The 20,619-nt window shown below is 37.0% G+C and overlaps 1 protein-coding gene across 1 annotated transcript in view; it reads left to right on the top strand.

Annotated features, from left to right (window-relative positions):
* The first annotated feature begins 8,604 nt into the window (after window positions 1-8,604).
* LOC143363598 (potassium channel subfamily K member 6-like) overlaps window positions 8,605-20,619 on the top strand; it is a 146,743-nt gene continuing 134,728 nt past the window's right edge. The window contains 3 exon segments of the mRNA XM_076804162.1: window positions 8,605-10,240; window positions 17,756-17,856; window positions 17,858-18,039. Coding sequence (XP_076660277.1) covers window positions 9,881-10,240; window positions 17,756-17,856; window positions 17,858-18,039 — 643 coding nt within the window. The 5' untranslated portion in view covers window positions 8,605-9,880.

A 20,619-nucleotide genomic window follows, 5' to 3' on the forward strand; every position in this document is an offset into this window, starting at 1 on the left:
CATAGAGGCGCGCGACAGTCACGTATCGAATAACAAATACATGCCTAAATTGGTTCCCATTTGAGGCCCCAGCGAGATGAAAATGTTTTAAGGATTTAGAAATTAATCGTTGAACGACATTGAACCTGTCTACTCTTTAAAATCCACAAGGGCATGTCTAATATCAGCCCTATGGAATTATCGACTAGAAGGGATCAATGCCTTTTCAATGTACTTTCAAGCTCACATAAGTAATTCACTCGTGATCACTATAAAATGGTTTGTATATAACCATTATGTCCATAAATATTTAATGAAATCCTCGCAAGTGCAAGTATTCATAAAAATGTACATATTAATAACTGAATTATTGAACGGAGTTAATAACTGAAAAATGTGGCCGAAATTGAAAGTTTTTAATCTTCATTTTCGCTTTATATTGTCATGAAGAACCACCCCTTACATTTTCTCCCACCTGTAGTTGAACATCCTGTATATTCGTACCACATATATGTATTGTAATTTCACCACTTTCGCTTTAGCAAAGCGCATGTCTCGTAAAACTTTTATCGGCCAATATTTGTTCAACGTGATCAGTAATAACTATTGACAAGAATGATAACCACGCATTATATCGTATCTCCATAAAACCACCGCTACCCGAACACCGCTTTGATGAGCTATAAAGTTCGGTATCATTGGTTCTTTGATTGTTTACAATAAAAGATACAGAGAGGAACAATCAGTCTTTTACATGAGGATGTAGGCGAGCCCGTAAACGGGCCGTAAAGCGAAAAAGGAGAGGGGTTGGAAATCGGAACGGAAGTGGGAGAGGTCAGATCCATGCCGGGCCATCGCTGGAACCGATTTATAGTCGTGAACGTGCTTCAGTAGTTTGTTCGAAAGGGTGTTCGTTTCTTCGCCGATAAAAAGGAGGACCGAGCGCAACGATCGATCAGCTCCGACGATAAATTAGCATTGCATTAGTATCGGACCCGCTCAAATTCATTGGCCTATTTTGGCCGTGCGGATCGGCTGTACCGTTCGATAGTTGTACTGTCGATGCTATAAAGATTTCGATGGATGTACGCGTTCAATTTTGTTGTTCAAATACACACGTAGCCGCGTGTTGTGGAGCTTTTGGCTTGAACTCGTTCGGATTCCGCCGTATAGGATTGAAGTCGGAGAACGATAAATCCTTCGAAGCATTATTCTTCGAATATCTGACTGGCAAAAGCGATCGAAGGCGAACGGTGAAAGAGCTCTTTCGTCGTTGGTATCGAATTCTGAAAGGTTCACCGCCTTTCACCATCGTCCAATCACAAACGAACCATCGAAATGTAATTGTGCTACATTGACTGGATAGATCTTTGTCGGCGGTGGGCAAGATATGAGAGGTATTTCGGGAATTAAACTATTTAATTTTACGGTTTTCGTAGTACGTACTACGTCCCGTTTCAATTAGGTCGCAGCGGTTACGAGTTTACCAGCGCCATTACATGAAATCTCTTTGATAACAACTAATTTGATGCTGTGAGAAATTTTCAAAAAGACAAAATGTTTCTTCTTTAGTTGCAGCAAATAGGAGCCAAATTTTAGCGAGGTGAAAACAATACATGGATCATATTATTTCATATTCTATATTAAATTCTTCTAATCTTCCTACTGTTTCAAATGTCATGTACTCTTGATCATAAATACATAAAATCCAGTCTAATGATGACTAAAAAGGCCAGAAATATGTTTTAACAAGCGTAATTGTAGTTCAAGTAATCACACTATATAGACACATACAACTAGGGAAATATTATAATAATGTGCACAGTGTAAAAGCTATGTATAACATGCTCGAAATTAACATTTTGAATGTTGTTACTTACAAATATTAACCTCTATTTTATAAAAAAAAAAACTAAACTGTTGTGTTGTATCATTAAATTCGATTACCTTCAGGATCTTATTTCATTTATTAACAAAGTACAACATTACAATTAATTCTAAAATTGTTGACTACAGGTGGCTTCTAATCATAGCTACTATAAGTCATTAAAATTAGAACATTTTATACTTGCAACCGAACATATTTACGTTACAACTCAATAATTTAAAAGTAACTACGACTTCCGATCTGTGGCGGCCTTGACGCTGCCTTGAACATGGTTTAAAATATATGTACTTGTGTTGAGGAAACTTACTACGGAGTCCTTCAGTTATTTTACCCAGTTTCCCACAGATCAAATCCAAATACAGTATTAATCAATATACAAATATCAATATACAAATCAATATACAAATGCAATATTCACATAAATATAAAAATAGAGCGTATAAAGTATTCGCGTCAACACCTTTTCAAACTTTAACAACTATTTACAACTATTGAGAAGTACATAAAAATATAATTGGTTATATGGATATGTATAGTAGAGGGGGGGGGGGGTGAAAACTCTATTTTTGCTAATATCTTGAGAACTAGAAGATCTAGGACAATGGTTTTTTTTTAATTTGTATGTTTTAGATCGAGGAATGTAGTTAATTCAGGGGATATTTTCGCTCCCTAGATATGGATCATTGCAGATAAAAAAAAGTACGTGTCCAATATTTTTCAACAAACTATATCCTGTATAAATTTCATTAAAATCGGTGTTGTTACACTTGGGTAATGTCCCTTGTCAGTACCGAAGTAACCCCTTTTTTCTTTCCTCTCCGATCCAAATTCCATAGGGCGCTACGATTACAACTTCGTCAATATTCATGCCTCAGCCCTTTGCTCCCCCTATCAGATAACGCTCTTAATCAATTCTTATCAGTCCCGCTCTTGACGTAACGACCCCGATCTACAATATTGATGGCTTAACCCTTTACTTCACCTATTCGATAAGGTTCTTAATCAATCCTTGTTAAGTTCGCGTTTGGCACTACCACTTCGGACTTCCAATATCTATGCGTCTGGGCCTTATCTTCCAATCTCCTTCCTGTTACTTTCCCCCAAAACATCCCTACTCCTATCCTCTTTCCTAAAAAGGGATCTTTCTCAAGATCAAGTGATCAGTGTTCGTTCCGTTTCGGACTTGTACGAATCAATTGCGGCATTAACTGTATCGAATTCTGCAGCTCACAAGAATTTTGAATACGACGCTGGACGAGATAATAAGAAGACTGCGGATCTTTATGCATAATAAAAATCGTCTACCTGAATTGCGACAAACCGGAGTGAAATAGAAAGTTGTTTTTTTTTTAAATGTATTCAGTAGGCTGAAAATAATACAGCAGCATTTTTAAATTCTTCTATTGTCTTTACTATTTTAAATTATGCCTTCTCATTTTTATCATAAATGCATACAGTCCGCAGTCTAATAATAAGACAATGTTTACATATTTCGTACATTTAAAGATTGGAAATGTACACCTTGTACACCCTGCATATTGCACATAATCTCTTGATTGAACACAAACATCTTAGATTTTCATTTTGTCAGACAAAAAATTGTAAAAATGAAATGATATCGAACTTTTGTTTGTACATTCCTTAAAAAATTAAAGGATCACCTTTACGATCCCGAGAAATTGAGTCAATTTCAAGTGATCATAAGTCGGGCAAAAATTATTGTATCGATATCGTTAAATAATCATTTGAAAGCTTCAAGTCTCTACTTTCAGATGCTTTTTTCAAATGTTCAGCTAAGTTGCTTTTTAACATGGTTAGAGCGTCATAAAGAAGACTTTGACAGTTACAAAAAATTTTGTTCAAATTCCAGACATAACATGGGGAGAGATAAAAGTTTTTGATACATCGCGTTACCACCATTTGAAAGCGCCTGTTTTCCTGTGTAAAAAACACCTAGTTGTCCAACATAGTGTGATTTTTTTTTGTTCGAGTTCTGCAAAATTGAAGCAAAATTGCCTTTCTAAATTTAGGTGGCTCTAGAAAGCGAAAAAATCATCGTAGAATCTTGTGCAACAAAAGCAACAGAAAGAGATTTCTTTTTCTTGAAGGCACTTCCTTTGTGTTTTCAATGTAATTAACATTGCGATATACTAGGTCTTCGAGCTATCGTAGGTAATGCGTGCTTATATTAGAAATAAAATCTTAATGAGTGACCCATTCACGTGACAATAGGGTAAGGGACCCATTTACCGAGGGGGGGGGGGGGTACCAATTACTGTGCCTATATTAATTATACTTATTTTTAGAGCATAATGAATATTAAAAAGGATATATACATATATAGTGTTCAACAGTTCCTGATGAAACACGCCATTTTGCAACTTCGCCAGTTCCCGTCCAATTTTGACAAACCGTAGCACTATTTTACAAGATGTAAATATTTGTTAAAAAATGCATTGCTGCTTTAAAATAAAATTTCAGTTTGTAAAAATTGTGATTGTTACTATTTAAACTTTATTTTGCCCGCCACCGTATAACTTGGTATACGAGGATGTCTGACTAATGGTAAATTATGCCACTACCGAAGGAACTACTATGAAGAAGTACAACGCGCAGGGTGGCCTATAGGCAATACAATTTTTAACACCAGAAATACAGAATCCATTTACTTCATCAATTAGGATTCACGTTAATTTTAATCGGCAAAATCTATATTATTTATATTGTTTTCTATTTATTTTTCACTTTAATCCTCTTAACTTGATCTATATATTATAGCTCCTCCCTGCGATTTCTGGTTGTTCCCCCAAATGAAAAATCGTCTGAAAGGAAAAAGATTTGCTGACGTTGAGGCAAACAAACGAAACGCGACGAGGTATCTATTCGTTATTCCTAAAGATAATTTTAAGAGTGTTTCCATAAGTAGAAGCATCGCTCGAAGAAGATTGCGTCTTTTCAAAGGACAATATTTTGAAGGGAACATCATCAATATTGGCCAGGGGTGAAACTTCTTTCCGCTACAACGTAAGGTCGTTTTCTGACAGATCTCGTGTGTATTTAATATGTTGCATATTATTAAAATAACATGTACGATGGAATTTCTCTGAGGGACGTGCGCTAAACTCGGAATTGAATAGTTCTAATCTTTCGACAGTTCTCTATCATAATTGTTAATATACTGATGTTATTATCGGTCACGTTCGAAACGTAGCCACGCCGGTCCCGGCTCCGCTCGGCCAAGAATTTCAATAACTCAATGTTACGACGGTATTAAAAATACCGTAGGAACGTTTTCAGTTTTCAACTGTGACGTCGAGCTTCTCTCCTATATATCCTCGTACGAGGTACAAAAGCTTCCGCGGAATCTTCGAATTTAAATATCGCTGAACATCTAGCCAGCCACGGCTCCTGAATCACGCTCGGATATGAAGAACTCCGGGGCTTTAAACCAGTTGATCTTGCTATGCATTTATGGATGTCGAAGGCTCGAAGGACGTAGTATATCGTACGGTTTCCGCTTACGACGAATCGACTTTTCGTTCGGTATCCACGCCACGCCGCCGGCCGTCGTTCCTTCCATTTTCATCCGACCAGGGCCTTCCTCCGCTTCCTTTTGTCCGATTTTCTGGGACCTGTATTAGCGGATTCGAGGATGATCGTCGATTATGGTCTCTCCGGTGGAAGGTTCTTGAGGACCCTGTTCGATGTACGCGAGGGAACAGGAACATCCAGGAACTTCTACGCGATTTCCCAAAGGGCCGTCCACGATAATTCCACGTTCCACGTCCACCCAGAATTCAGCTGTCTTCTTGGGCACATCGGAGTCGTTCTCGTTGGCGTCAGATCTCTGATTCTTCTTGAAATTTGATAGGGCCAGTGAGAGGATAAGAAACGTTCGAGCACACCTATGAAGTTACGATAGACCACCGGTCTGCAGTCTTTCTCCGACCATAATCCTTACCTTTACAGCTTGATCGAATTCCCATTTACGTCAAAGATCTGCAGGCCTAGGCCTGCTCTATATCCAAAAGTTATATTTCTACTTCAAGTAACTGTTGCATATAGAACCTCGGAAGGGTTTATACTTTTGTGCGATTACAGTCAATATTCTATTCTTTTAAAAAAAGAAACATCAATTTTGTAACTCAAACGAAAAATGTATGTAGAGAATGTTATCTTTTAAATTATGTAAAATGTCTTCAGCCTCCCACCTGTGACACATAATCTGTCATAGGAATCATTTACGTAAGAATATTTAATTAAAATGAACTCTTTGACTTTTGAAAAGTCAAAAACTTTTCAACTGTATATTATTTTTAACTAGTGCTCGATATAATCTATACTTCATCGTATCGCCATATCTAGTATTATTTTAAATACAAACATAAATAAGAAAAAAATTAAATATATTAAAATTAATTATATAAAATATGAATATTAATTCCTCGAAATTAATAATCAAACGATTTTCAGGTTACGTGATGGTAAACTTGATGTTACTGAAATATAATAGTAATACCGAATTATTGCCACTGATAAGGAGTAAGAATTTAGATTATAAATTCACACTTGTAGAGTTACAACCAAAAAAATTTTACGTCCTGCTTTAAATAATTTATGTGCGTATACTGGACACAACGAGGCAAGCGGTACGTTTGAGTAGAAAGTCATTTCACATACAAAAACATAAAAAATGTAAAATTTGTCCGTAAGTCCCAAGAGATACTATTTATTAATCACAAAAATTTCTCTTTGAATAATACAGAATACTTCCTTTGCCATCTCCCTCTTAAGAATTACAAAATTTTCCTAAATAGTGGATGCAAAACGTAAGTCATAAAATACCTGGATAAGTGGATATAAGTGGATATCGTAAGTGGATATATAACAAAATATTAAATATAAAAGTTGCTTTATAAAGAATAAAGCGATACCAATAATAAAGATTTGCACACACGTTTAATAATGCTCAAATAATCTTTTGTTATTCAGGTTACGTCACTGTATGTCTTACAAACGGGTCAAGAATTTGTATACTTAATATTTGGTTTTAGTTTCATTAATATTATTTTACTTTCGAAAAATGGGTTTTCGCTCTCAATCTTTGGAGGTACTTTCACACCATGTGACATGAAACTGGACACCTATGAAAAAAAAAAGAACGTGTCAAATATTTTTTGGTGTTCTACTTACGTGCCAAGTTTCGTTATAATCGGCGCACATGTGTTTGGCGATGATCCTCACTTACAAAAGTCGTTACTAAACGTACAGAAGTTATGCTGCAATTTGCGCAATTAGGAGTTTCCAAATTCTTTTTCTATTTCTTTCACAGTTTTATTTTGCACTTCAATTTTCAAAAGTTCTATCATATTATTGGAAGTAACGGAAATATTCAAGGTGTGCAAGTTGCGTGGACCACTCTATATAAAGGGAGTTCGACCCCGTATATTGTAATGTATATTACAAATAGGTCTCCTCACCTAATTCAGACATCTTTATTTTCTCTTTATTATGACTCGTAGATAAAAATGTTGTGTCGAAGGATGCATATTCTGGGGTTATTAGTCAAATATTTTTTTATTCTTGACTTAGAGCACTTCGATAATTATCGGCGCGTACAGCCTCCTAAATAATCGAATGCGGAGAATATTATTTCCTAATATTTCTTAAGTCTTTTGTTCCGTAATCGCCTGTCCCACAAACACATCTCGAACACGGCGGCGTCGATAATGTCTCGCTTTGCAAATTTCACGCCTCGCTGTTTCGAATATCGAAACTACCTTAACATTGGAAGAAGAAGCCTGGCGGGGGAGGGGGGTTGGGTGGGTGGGTGTTTGTAGGATGGGAACGGTGAAACGGTCAGTTCCATTTCCATCGGAGATGGTTCTCGCGCCACATCTCGCGGGGCTGGTACTGTAAAGAAAAGTAAACGTGAAATCCAATCGACCAATCCTATTTTCTCGTTTCTGTTTGCAGATTACCTCGATCGAGCGGAAGGAAAACGACGGGGCAGCTCGCGCGTCGCCTCGCTCTGCCTCGCTCTGCCTCGCTCTGCCTCGCCCCTGTCTCGCGTCGCATAGCGGCTTTGCTGATTTATTCGCCGAGCGTACGGAATGAAAACAGCGTGGCACGGCATGAAAGGCGCAGGCAAATTACTGGATCAAGTCTGACCGTGTTAATCGGCTTTTCGCAGCGAGTTCTCACCTGGAGGTAGAACGAGTCCGCATTAAATTGGGATTGCCAGGTCGACGAACAAAGCGGAAACGAAGGGAAAAACGACGCTGAGAAAGGCGATGGGAGAAACGGAGAAGGTTCGAGCGATGAGCGGAACCACGCAGTCGCGACTTGCATCGGGAATACTTATTCTGGAAATCCGGTTTGTCGGAATGAAGCCTTGAAATTGCCATCCACTTCTTTGTCGGTTGCGTTCTCCGACTGCACCCTTCTACTCCTCTTCTTCTTCTTCTTCTTCTACTTCTTCTTCTTCTTCTTCTTCTTCGTCTTCGTCTTCGCGACTCCAGCTCTCGCGGCGACGACGCTACTCTTAACTCTGCGCGTACCACGAAGGATAGACGGGATAGCAGGAACCGTCGCGGTGGCTTTACATTCATCTGCTACGAAAGAAAGTTTAAGCGACTTATGGAGACACTCTTGAAATTCACTCCGCGCTGTTCCTTAAGTTTCTATTTTCCTGCCAACAGAGGGAAAGAGACCTTGTACTAGAAGTGCTGGTTGTCGCGGTGATGCGACTTTCCCTGCTATCGCCGCGTCGAATTTGATTGATCGATACGCGTGCATCCACGGCAAGGAAACTTTCAGCCAACGGTTTCGGACTAGAATTGCACGGGGACACGTTCGACGATATAATAGCTATACGCTCGATCAAGGAACGTCGCTGTAAAATATAAATCTCCTCCGTCGGAACGAATCCGCCCGATCGGAGAGATGCGATCGCCGATGCGCCTCGTTCGAACTTACCGGGGGACATTATGCCCGGCGTAATGGTGGATTCTTTAATAAAACTCAACATTACTCTGCCGCGGACGTACATAAACATTTCTTAAACGTATGCGTCCCTTAGCGGGGTAATATTCTAGGTAAGAGAGGACCGGTGTCCATAGAGACTCTCCGCCTCGCCCTGAAGAGAAACTAATATCCTAGCAAATATCTCAAACATCGATTTTATCTATAGAATTCTGGAACGCGTTCCACGGAGGACGGCATGGCAGTCCCCTAGAAAAATGACGGGAGCGCCCGCCCCGCTCGCGATCGAACCTCCGATCCTGGGAAATCCTCTCGCGATCCCGGACCCGTTGAACGACCATTTTCTACGAGGATAATAAAAATCGACAGTGACTGCGATCGAGGTGTCGATACCCTGACAACGGCCCTCTGTCTTCGCGCGGCGAAATTTCCGTCGAAAATGTTAGACCGTTCCGGCGCGTTCGACATTCCTGTGTAAACCGTTCGTAATTTGTCACGGCTGGCCTCGTCCAATGGAGTGTTTCGAACCGAGACTTGCCTGCACTGGAAAATCTGATAACTCGGCAGATCATGCGAACGGGTCCCGACCGGCGCGAATAGACTCGCGCAGATCTCGACGATGGTCACGAAGAAAACTGTTGAGGAAAGAACTGTCCGCCGCCGACGTTGACGTACCGACACGATTAATATTCGCCACCGGGAGCTGAGTGAACAATGAATAATAGTGGAACGGGGGCGGGAACTGGAGAAGGTGCTTAGGAACATTTCAGCTTGGGAAAGTTCGATTTCCGGTAGCGTGCCGTCTGATTAACGCGAGGCTAGCCGTAGAGGAGGGCTGCGAACAGGTTAGAGATCCACGCTTGTCTGCGTATTTTTCTTCTTTTTGGGCCTTTTTGTCGATAACCGGCCGATATCAGCGAGGTGAGCCGAGAAATGCGAACGACAGACCGCGCTGAGATACCAATCAAGTTTGACAAATGTGAGTTAGAGGACAGAACCAGGTGATACGACAGGACGGGAAAAAAGAGGATGGAGAAGGACAACGCGAGACATTACAGGGCTTACGAGGGCTTCAAGCCCGCGAATAATGGCAATACGTCGTCCTTGAAGAGATCCACGTCGGACCGCTCGAAAACACATCCATCGAGACAAGTGAAGTGTCTCTGCTTCGGCGGAGTGCCGGACAAGGCTAGCCAGCACTCCTTCCTGAAAGGTTTTATTATAAACCTAGGGATATGTGCCCTCCTCGTGGGTTACGCTCTGCTAGGTAGCTTTATCTTCCTTGCCATTGAAAGCGGTGCCGAGGTTGGGATACAACAAAGGACACTTGCTACCACAATAGCGGGCGGACAACCTACCAGACGAAACTCAACAGCTTGGCTGACACAGGTGAGTGGTACACCTGCTGGTTCTTACTCCGAAATTTTCTTTTCCCATTTCCTTCTGTGTCACCGGTTGGTGTAAAGGGTCATCAAATAAGAGCTGTATAAGGTGTCGATGTATCGAATCGTTGCATGTATCCCTCAAAACGGTACAATTTTACTTATTACGTTATAAATGTTACATACTATCGTATTTTAATACCATATTTTAAATATGGAAATAAAAAATTATTCAGTTCCTAACAACATCTAAAATAAAATACAACGTAATCATGTAAAATACTTTTCTGATCTATATTTGTAATAAAAACAATTGCAGCAGATTATTAATAATTAAATAATTCAAAATATTATTGTCGATGTTATGAAAAATTATTGTGCCTTTAGCGTAAAAATAATTACGTTGAATTGTAACTTTATTTTATTTACAGATCCATGAACTGAAAATTTTCTCAATTTTATGTTAAATGAAATTGGTCGCTTTTTGTTGCATTCGCAGCGTATATTTGTTGTAACTTGTTGCAAATGAGTGTTTATATTTCGCTTAATAATTATAAATTTTATCTGAACGTACTTCATAAATTTTTGACAGCTTTCCTGTAAAAAATAATATTGCAGCAGAGATTTTGAATCACGGGTTTCCTGCAAATACACCACGTCTAAATACCGAATTTTTAAAACGAAATGTAGCATTACGTGTTAATTGAAAGAATGGAACTGAAGAGTTGATATTTAAAAAAAATATTAATAAATTGATGATTGCTTTTGTTCCTTTGCTAAATATAAAATATCCTACTATTCTCCAATGCATGGAAATTATAGAACGGTATGAAGTAGTATGACAACGTATTAAACTTTTCTATATTATACTTTTTAATACTGTGAATAAATAATACGTATTCCTCCAAAATTTGCACAAAATTTGTTCTATGCTTAATTTTTTCGTCCTCATTTTATGAAAAACCAATGGATTATTTCGTAACAGTTTTATATATTTTTTATGTAGGATACGCTACGATTTAGTAAAATCTTATAACCAGAAAGTCTGGATGAACATAGTTTTCCTATCTAATAAATCAGTAATTACTGTAAATCTAAATCTACTTCGTCGTACTATCAACTTTCAATTAGAATTTTTCAATTGTCCAATTGCTATAGTTTGGTCGAAGAATCCTGCCACTAATATGATTTGTAAATAAGCTTTTTTATTCAATACCACTCGTTAGTAACTGGTAAGATTAATCAAATGAAATACAACTGAAAGAAAACAATTTTTGGGTGCATTTTCAGTAATTAATTAGAAAGAAATATACGTCCATATAAAAAAAGTGTATGCAAGTAATAGTTTGGGTATACAATTGTTAACACTGAAATAAAAACGAGAAGATTGTGTACGTGAATGTACACACATAGTTCGGTTATTAATTGCATACACAGAAGTAATCCAATCATAGGGAAGAATATTTCGCTCGCAATTTGCAATAATGTCTATTAACGTTTTCCACAAACGCATGAATACCAGAAATGTACATTTGCTGCGCAATTAATTCGCTTTAAATTCCCTATATTTGCAGTAACAAATGCGATGTTTCTATAATCTTATTTTCATTTCAATGAGGGGTCAAAATGAAAATGAAGCAAACATGTCAACATCAGAGTAATCCAATTTCAATTGCTGGCATAAACAACTAATTTGGTTTGCATTGTTTGGCGTGCGCGCGTGTATACGTATTCTTTGAACTGGAGCAATTATTTCGGAATATAAAATTATTCAATGGGGAAACGTTTCATTAAATAGAAACGAGGTAACACGCAATAATTCCCAAAAAGACCATTTGCGAAGAAAAGTTAGAATATAAATACAGTTTAAAACTATTAAATTAGTGCGTTTTATCAAACTGAAAATATTTACTTTTTATTGAATTGAACAATGGAACAGTGATCGGAGGAATAAGGGAAATTCGAGAAATTGGGTGCAGAAACAAATTTTAAAGCTGCAGTTTCTAGTCAAATTTTTGCCCATCACATTGTTATATTATCGTTATTATATTGTTATTTCCGATAAGATCGGATAAGATCGCAAATATTTGTGTTCCTTACGTCGAAGAAAGAACAATAATCGCAAAAGTCAGATGTTGCTAAAGTATGAAAATTAACCCTTATGTCAAGAACCAAAATGTATGATGATGTTCAATGGTGTTGCATTTGAAAGTTTCAACGAATACGCCCCAAATATAAGTTAATCTGTGTTCACTCAACAACATAAAAACCTGTAATAGTCTTACTATTGGTAAACAAAAACATTAAAAAAGTTTTAAAAAGAATCTGAAAGTAATTTCCCGGGTACCCAGTTATTGGCGTAAGGGTTAAATAAAATATAATCGAAATCAAAGAAATTTTCAGCAAAACATAATCTTTTTGCCAATTGCGTATCGCCTTCATTTCATTATTACGTTTTCACTCGCATCGACATAAATGGATCTCGATTTATCATACTATATTTATTATTACTCCTTTTTTCTATCTTCAGTGATCTCCCATTGAAGTCGAAGACAATCGAATTATCTGCGCATTTTCCCGTTAAAGTTCGTTTCAACGAAGTTTTATCGATCTAGCGTCCCATTCACTTTCTTCCTCCCTTAACGGGGCTGGCAGGCATTTGGCCTTGACGGGCACGCTATGTTACGCTGTGCCTTTTTTCTAGTCATTTTACGTCTTAAGTAAGTAAGTAATCAATTAAAAATGCATACCACCGTGTTTGTATATGTCTTTGCTACGTCTGTCCAGAGCCTTTTTTTCGATACGAACACTAAACCTCTCGAAATTAAGAGAATCTCTCTGCAATATACGTATATGAACTTGCAAGGGTCAAAATCTTGACAAATTGACGCTTCAATATTGCAATGAGCAGTTTAAAAGTGGTCACTTGTGTTTCCTAAAAGTCCAATCTACGTCTGTCCAGAGCCCAAATTGCGAATTTCTACCTCATCGCGGAGTAATTTGTAATATTCGGCAGAAAACTCGCTTTCTGAAGCAAGTATGACGTCACAAGATGGCTGCCGCAGAGAGATTCTCTCCATTTCGAGAGATTTAGTGTTCGTATCGAAAAAAAGGCTCTGGACAGACGTAGCAAAGACATGTACAAACACGGTGGTATGCATTTTTAATTGATTACTTACTTATTTAAGACGTAAAATGTCTAGAACAAAATGCACAGCGTAACATAGCGTGCCAGTCAAGGCCAAATGCCTGCCGGCCCCCTTAAAGTCAAACCCGTCCTGCAGGGACCCGTATGCTGCAAAAATATATCCACTTTCACGATGTTATTCACTGTCACTAGTCTTAAATTTCGTGGCCCCTGACGATGGCACTCCTTTAAACTTTTATGCCCTACGTTAGAGACACAAGTTTAAGCCGAATTGACAACACATACAGTGACGAGCAAAAGTGTAAACACACTTCGTTGGTTTTACATAAAACGTGATAATACAACCTATTTTTCAATTGAATGATAAGGCTTAGGTAATAATAATTATATGGTTAATGTGATAAACAAAATATAACAGTTTATGTTAGACAATATTAACAATACATATAATATTTTACAAAAATAAGGATTTGAAGCAATGTTTACAGTTTTGCACGTTTCATCAGAAACAGTCAAGATAGTACACAAATGCTAGGGAAATGAAATTGTCGACAAACACTGATAGCCAACTATAGTAAGACACGTTTAGACTGGTGTTTACACAGTTTTTCTCCTATTTGAAAGTTAGTTGACACGCTTAAGGCAAGATGAAAGCACTTAGTGCAGATAAAAGAAACAGTATCATTGCATTTTGCGATACAAGTTTTTCACTAAGGCAAATTGCAGTGAAATGTGGTGTAAGTCATACGATGGTTGCAAGAATAAAGAAAACCTATGGTAGTGTGTCAACTTCTTCAAGAAAGGGTAGGCCGCAACTTGTTTCTGACAGAGCTGCACGTGAAATTGCGCATCGTTTTCTCCTAACAAATTATGATTAACAACGAAGTTCTAATCACAAAGAATATATATCTAAGCCACAAGCTATAAGCATTTAGAAAAGTAAATAAACAGCTTTACCAGAGAACAAAACACAATAGGCTTTGCTGTTACCTCAAATAGTTTATAAACCAACTAGGTTCCAAGTTGATATACATATGTTTATGGGTTCATTTGTATGAAAATAAAGGAACAATGTGTAAGTTATTAAAAATTTAAAAGAGAATATATAGTTTTAATAATATATTTTTGAGATATAAAATATATGAAATCAAATCCTAAGATTATTAGATGTAAATATGAAAAAATAACACGCCTTCTACTTTTAAATACAAAACTCGTACTGAAATTCCTATAGCTGAACTGCACATGTTCATGCAAAATAACAGTCTTCTTCATTAATTGTAAGAAGCAGGAGTGAAATAAAGGTGTTTCTTATTTTACTAATTATAATAAATTGAAAATAATGTAGGATTATACCCTTCTTTTTTATGTATTCACTACTCTGTATTTTATTTACGTTTCTGCTATAAATGCATAAAATCCGCAGTCTATCTATGTATAACTTCACAACAATGTTCGTACTTCTCAACTTTTTATTCTTATTATTTCAAATTTTGATTCTGCTTCTTATACACCGATTTGAAATTGGTCACGTAATTTCCAGACACTGAAATAATTCTTTGCTGAACAATTGAAGTGCTCAGGGCAATAAACGGTCAGCTCGATTTCGACGTGACTGCCCACTTAGATCAATCGTTCGGAGTAACAAATAGTCTGAGCGACTGTAAACATTCGGGGCAACAAACAGTTACAAACATCTCATGATATGACCGTTTGTTGCACCGAATTATCGAAAGAATTTGTTCTTTTACCATCACGTCGAAATCGAGCTAACCATTTGTTGCCCTGAGATCTTCAATTGCTGGTATATAAACTATTTGTTAGGATTAGGGATCAAGAATGCACAGTGACGAGAACACTTGTGTGTTAGAAAAACCTTTAATTAGATATAATTTTGAACCCGACGCGGTCAAGCGGACGCGCTAACATAACGCGATGCTCTCGCAGAGTAGTGGGAGGACGCGACGAAAACGCGGGAAGACCGCTCGACGCGGCAGTTATACCAACTCAAACGCAATGCGATGGTTGCATTCGGTGATTGGTGCTGACGTCGTACCAACACAATCATAATTTGACAAAAAAAATTGATCAACGATCCACCTGAAATCATATTAAAGCGTTATCGAAGGCTGTACTTTCAGAACTCTTCGTTAGTTTGTGGCTTTAATATTTGTACATCATGTAGCAGAGAGGGGAATTATAGTCTTTTCGTCAAAAAGTTTGCGAATTCAAACGACACTATGGAGATGGAAAAATTTTTGTCATGCCTGAACCCAAGAACTGAAGCTTCTCTTTTAAAATGGTCCCTCAATTACTGTATGACGTTTTCAACCGTTCTATTGAGCTTTCAAAAATATATGTACATACAGGGTGTTAAAAAAACCATTCAATATTTATTTGGTATATAGAACACATTGTGCTGAGTAAAAAAGCCTTAGGAAACATAGGTCGATAGGTCAACACAAGGAAGAAAGTAACAAGGAAGTTACAAGGAAGTAAGTAAGCTGATCATAATGCTAGCAAACAAAAATATTCATGTCTCAGAAACGGTTCACCCTTTGACCTATGTTTACTAAGGCTCTTTTACTCAGCACAGTGTGTTCTATACCCTATAAATATAGTCCCACTTTGTACAATACTTTTTTCGCAGAATTTCATAATTTATCCGAATTTGAGAAAAAATATTAGACATTTCATTCAAAAAATTGAAGGTGATTCTCATATCTCGATAAAAAAGCAAAGTAATAAAATCAGATTAGAACACTGTATGTCCCTCAAAAAACCATGCAACTTTTGTTCGCAACATTTTTTCGTACAACAAATACGCAAATGCAATATCTGCCGCAATGTTCTTTAAAACAACACTGCGGTGTTCGCAGTCTAAAATGAAATATAGAAGGCATTTTTGCAGCCAGCTCTAATGCTTTTTTAGCATTTCTTCCTCTTTATACTTTTATATCGTTCTTTATTTTCACAAGTATAATTGAGTTTCTACCTGTACCTCTACAGTGTGCATTGCACCCAAGTGGAGATTAAAATTCAATGGTCATGAACAGTTCTTATTTTTGTTAGAAATTTAATTCTTCAAGACGTACTGCTCTCAAAATTTTACCTACAGTAAAATGCTCTACATTTTCGAAAATTGTGGCAGTCGTTTTATGTCGTAGAATAAAATTTTGTTCATTACAAAACCGTGTAGGTATCAGACAGGACGGCACATGGCACCTAGCTATTTTCGTAAAATACGGTTTTTAATATGAAATAAACAAATTATTAAAATAGGTAAAAATGCTACTTTCTACGACTCTGATTTTAAAAAATGTTACTTCTTCATAAAGTTTGTTGATAATGAAATAATTTTCTTTAATAAGTTTATTTAGGAAAGTTTTATCAATATATTTGTGATATTTTTCTGATTGAAATGACACCAAACATGACACAATTTGGATTATATTTTCTTATATAATTGACGATACAGTAAAACCTCGATTATTACCGATCGATTAGTACCAGTCAGTGGAGTTGTACGTTCATTTTGTCAAATCTTTACTAATTTATACAATAAATTTTGTTGTGCACGAATCACTTCGGACTGAACTGTTTACATGTGTACCACGTGTCTGAATGATGGAGAATTCAAATATCATCAGTTCGGATAATCGAAGCTCTACTGAAACGTCAATTGAACAAGCGGATATGCTTCAAATTATAGCATGTTTGGACTCATTTTAATAAAAAAAATGTCGCGAATATATTGGTAAAAGATTCTTAATAAAATAATTAAAAAGTTTTGTCATTGGTAGAATGCGGATTTTATGCATTTATGACAAGAATGGGGTGGAATATAAAGTGATAAATACATGAGAAGAATTTACGGATATTGTTACATCACTTCTGACCTATTAAAACTATTAAAAATGGAAATAAGTTTCTATTACTAAGATCAGCAGTCTAGTCATTAGACTAATTTTGTAGGACATTCACACTACGAAGCCTATTTCATTTATTGTAAGAACAGGGAACTTTATAAATAAACCTCATTGAGAACTAAAATTAAGTTAACCCTTCGCACTCGAGTGGCGACTCTGAGTTGCCGCTAAAAATGGGCATATAATTATTCAAAATATTTCTTACATCATTAAATTCCTATTTTATAAACTACTAAACATTTCAGTATTGTGCGTGTAAATTGGATCAGTGCCGTACGAATAAAATGAACAAAATCGTGTAAAATGGAAATATTCTGGGTCGGAAGAAAAATTTGGTTTTGGAATTAAAATAGCTCCGAGCGCGATGGGTTAGGAATTAGATTTAAAATACGTTCGGTTGGATTTAAGTGTGCAATATTTCAACGGGACGTTTTCTCGTGTTAAGGCTAATTACGAGGCCAGAGCAAAGACCGTGGAGAACATTTGGATAATCACGGAGAGCCTGAACGTTCTTTACCGTGAGAATTGGACTAGGCTGGCCGCGCAGGATCGCACGTTTTCAGGAACAACTAGTGAAGAGGATCACCGAGGACATGAAGGCGACCCAGAACGTCGGGACCTACGTTGGAAGTTCCGCCAGCGATCCTGTGACCGAGCGACGTGCCCCAGAGTACGAATGGAACTTCGCCAAAGCATTCTTGTATTCTCTCACGGTGGCGACTTCGATCGGTAAGTACTTAACTGCATTAACGTGATATTAGGTGTCACGGCGGACGTCGTCCTCATTGAATTCGTGACTCGATTACTGTAACTTCGGTATCAGCAACTGCTCCAAAACCGGGGCTGCTTATGTTGTTGATTGACTATGGTCACAATAATTTCTTGTTCTTCGAAAAACGGTTTTGAAATACTTAGTAAAATTTTATTGCCGCGGTAATGGGTCTCCTTTGAATTAGTAAGTCACTTCTATGATAATTGTAGGGTATTCCCACCATTGTGGTTTACATGGATTTTAGGATAAATTAATTGAAGGAGAAAGCCGAAAATAATTTCGTTGGCAAGGCTGTTTCATCGCTATGGCATGTGATAAATGAACTATATTTGCCACCGAATTGTCAAACATATGATGTTCTATATACTAATTACTGACATCAAATACATGCTAGGTAGGAATGAAGAGAACTAGATAGAAAATAAGAAATAACACTTAATGGGGACTTTATAAAACACTTAATAAAACACGTAACACAAATAAACCTTAATACTTAATTAATTAATTAATTTATTTATTTATATTAGATTTTCTATCTTGTTATCAAATTTCGAAACTTTAACGTTGAGGATAGGTTACATTTGTAATTTAAGCACATAGATATTTAAGAAATAAAGTATAATTTTTACATTACTTTACAAACATTTTTAACTACAATATTCAATAAAATCTAATGTTTCTAATATTAGTAATATTAGTAATTCAAAGCGAACAGAAATTTAAAACAAATATATATATATATACTTATAAACAAAAGTCGTGAAATATACTTTCTCGCTTCTTCTTTTCATTTGTCCTCGCTAGGAGCTATATATTTTGTTTACCTCGCACTCGTGCGTCCACTTTCGTTATTAATCACTGTTAAAGCAAGTCAGTTGTATAAAACCAACTAAGATACATTAAGTGGTGCAATAAAAAATATGTTTCCATTTTTAAAAAAGAGTGAATGACCTTAATATGTTCTCTGCACGTCCACCTACAAAAAAAATCTGTTATTGTCAGAATGTGCCCCTCTTGATACCATTCAACTCTACGTGAACGATTTTCCGCTACGAATAATAAATAGTCATGTAAATGGAAATGATAATATGTGGTAATCCACCCTGTGTATAAAATTCAAGAATCATATTTTATATATAAAATCACTGAACCGTAAATTCCACGGAAAACAAATCTTGTAGTCTGATCCATAGGAAGCAAATACGCAAAGTAATTGAACCCGGGGAGCGGAATGAATTCGACTATCTCCTTAAAAATATTACCATTATTCGAGCCAAATCACAATGGGTTAATGCAATTTGTGCTGGCATGCAATCAGCGAAATAACCATTCAACGTAAGAATGGTGAGTTTATCATCAATATTTTCTCGTGGGCTGTGCCGCTTCATACAGGCGGAAACCAGGCCAAGAAAATTGTAAACGTTACAGCGCGATGTAATTAGTAGGTCGATAGACCAACGCGACTGGTAAACTATGAGGAGCCCGTTCAGAAACGAATAATTACTGGAGGCAAATACTATAACATTTCTAGACGGTGGCAGTGAAGCAGCCAGTAACACAAGATAGCGATAATGGTACCACGGCGGGAGGGGGGGGGGGTGGTGGTGGTGGTGGTGGTGGTGGTGGTAGCGAAAGATACTTATCTCCTCTGATTTCAACGCCGGGTTTTCGCCCGTTTTACCCGGGGTACATTATTTAACCGGTTAGACGCCAAGTTCTTACAGGCGTGTAATCTCGTCGCCAAACTCTAGTATTTCGCCTCCATGATTTTTGCCGACCGATTGAAAATTTCTCGCCCGCTCGAAATTAACTTGCACAATTTGCTGCGACGTTCTTTCGCTGCGCCAGCGTTTCGTCGATGGTATTTATTTCAAGGCAGACTAGAAATTTATAGTCTTCTATAAACACGTAAAACATTGGCCAATTTGTCATCCAATTACCCCCTTTTTGTCGAAAGAACGCGTGTTTACTCGTCCTCTCATTGCTCGCTGACTTTCCCTTTTGTAATTTGAGCGTTTGCATTATTTTATAAAATGTAAGTATTTATAAATAATTCATTACTGCTTTAAAATAAAATTTCAGTTTGTAAGAATTGTGATCGTTACTATTGAAACTTTATTTTGCCCGCCAGTGTATAACTTGGTACAATAGGAGGGATGCCTGACTAATGGTAAATTATGCCACTACCGAAGGAGCTACTATAAACAAGTACAATTCGTAAGGTGCCCTATAGGCAATACAATTTTTAACAATAGAATCACAGAATCCATTTGGGTTATCAAGGAGGATTTACGTAAATTTTAATCAGCGAAATGTGTATTATTTATACTTTTTTATTTCGAATATTTCTATATTATATGCGTTTGTATACGTATTTCAGTAAATATAGGCAGAAAATGTTCGTAAATCCAATGTTAAATTTATAAATTTATCGCTATTAAGCCTTCGCATGACACGTGACAAAGGCATTATAATGCCTGCCTTCCTATTGTTTATAAATAGCATTACTTGCGCACAGACACATACGCTATATGAAA

This window comes from Halictus rubicundus, unplaced genomic scaffold (genome assembly GCF_050948215.1).
Source record: "Halictus rubicundus isolate RS-2024b unplaced genomic scaffold, iyHalRubi1_principal scaffold0071, whole genome shotgun sequence".
NCBI classification, from domain to species: domain Eukaryota; kingdom Metazoa; phylum Arthropoda; class Insecta; order Hymenoptera; family Halictidae; genus Halictus; species Halictus rubicundus.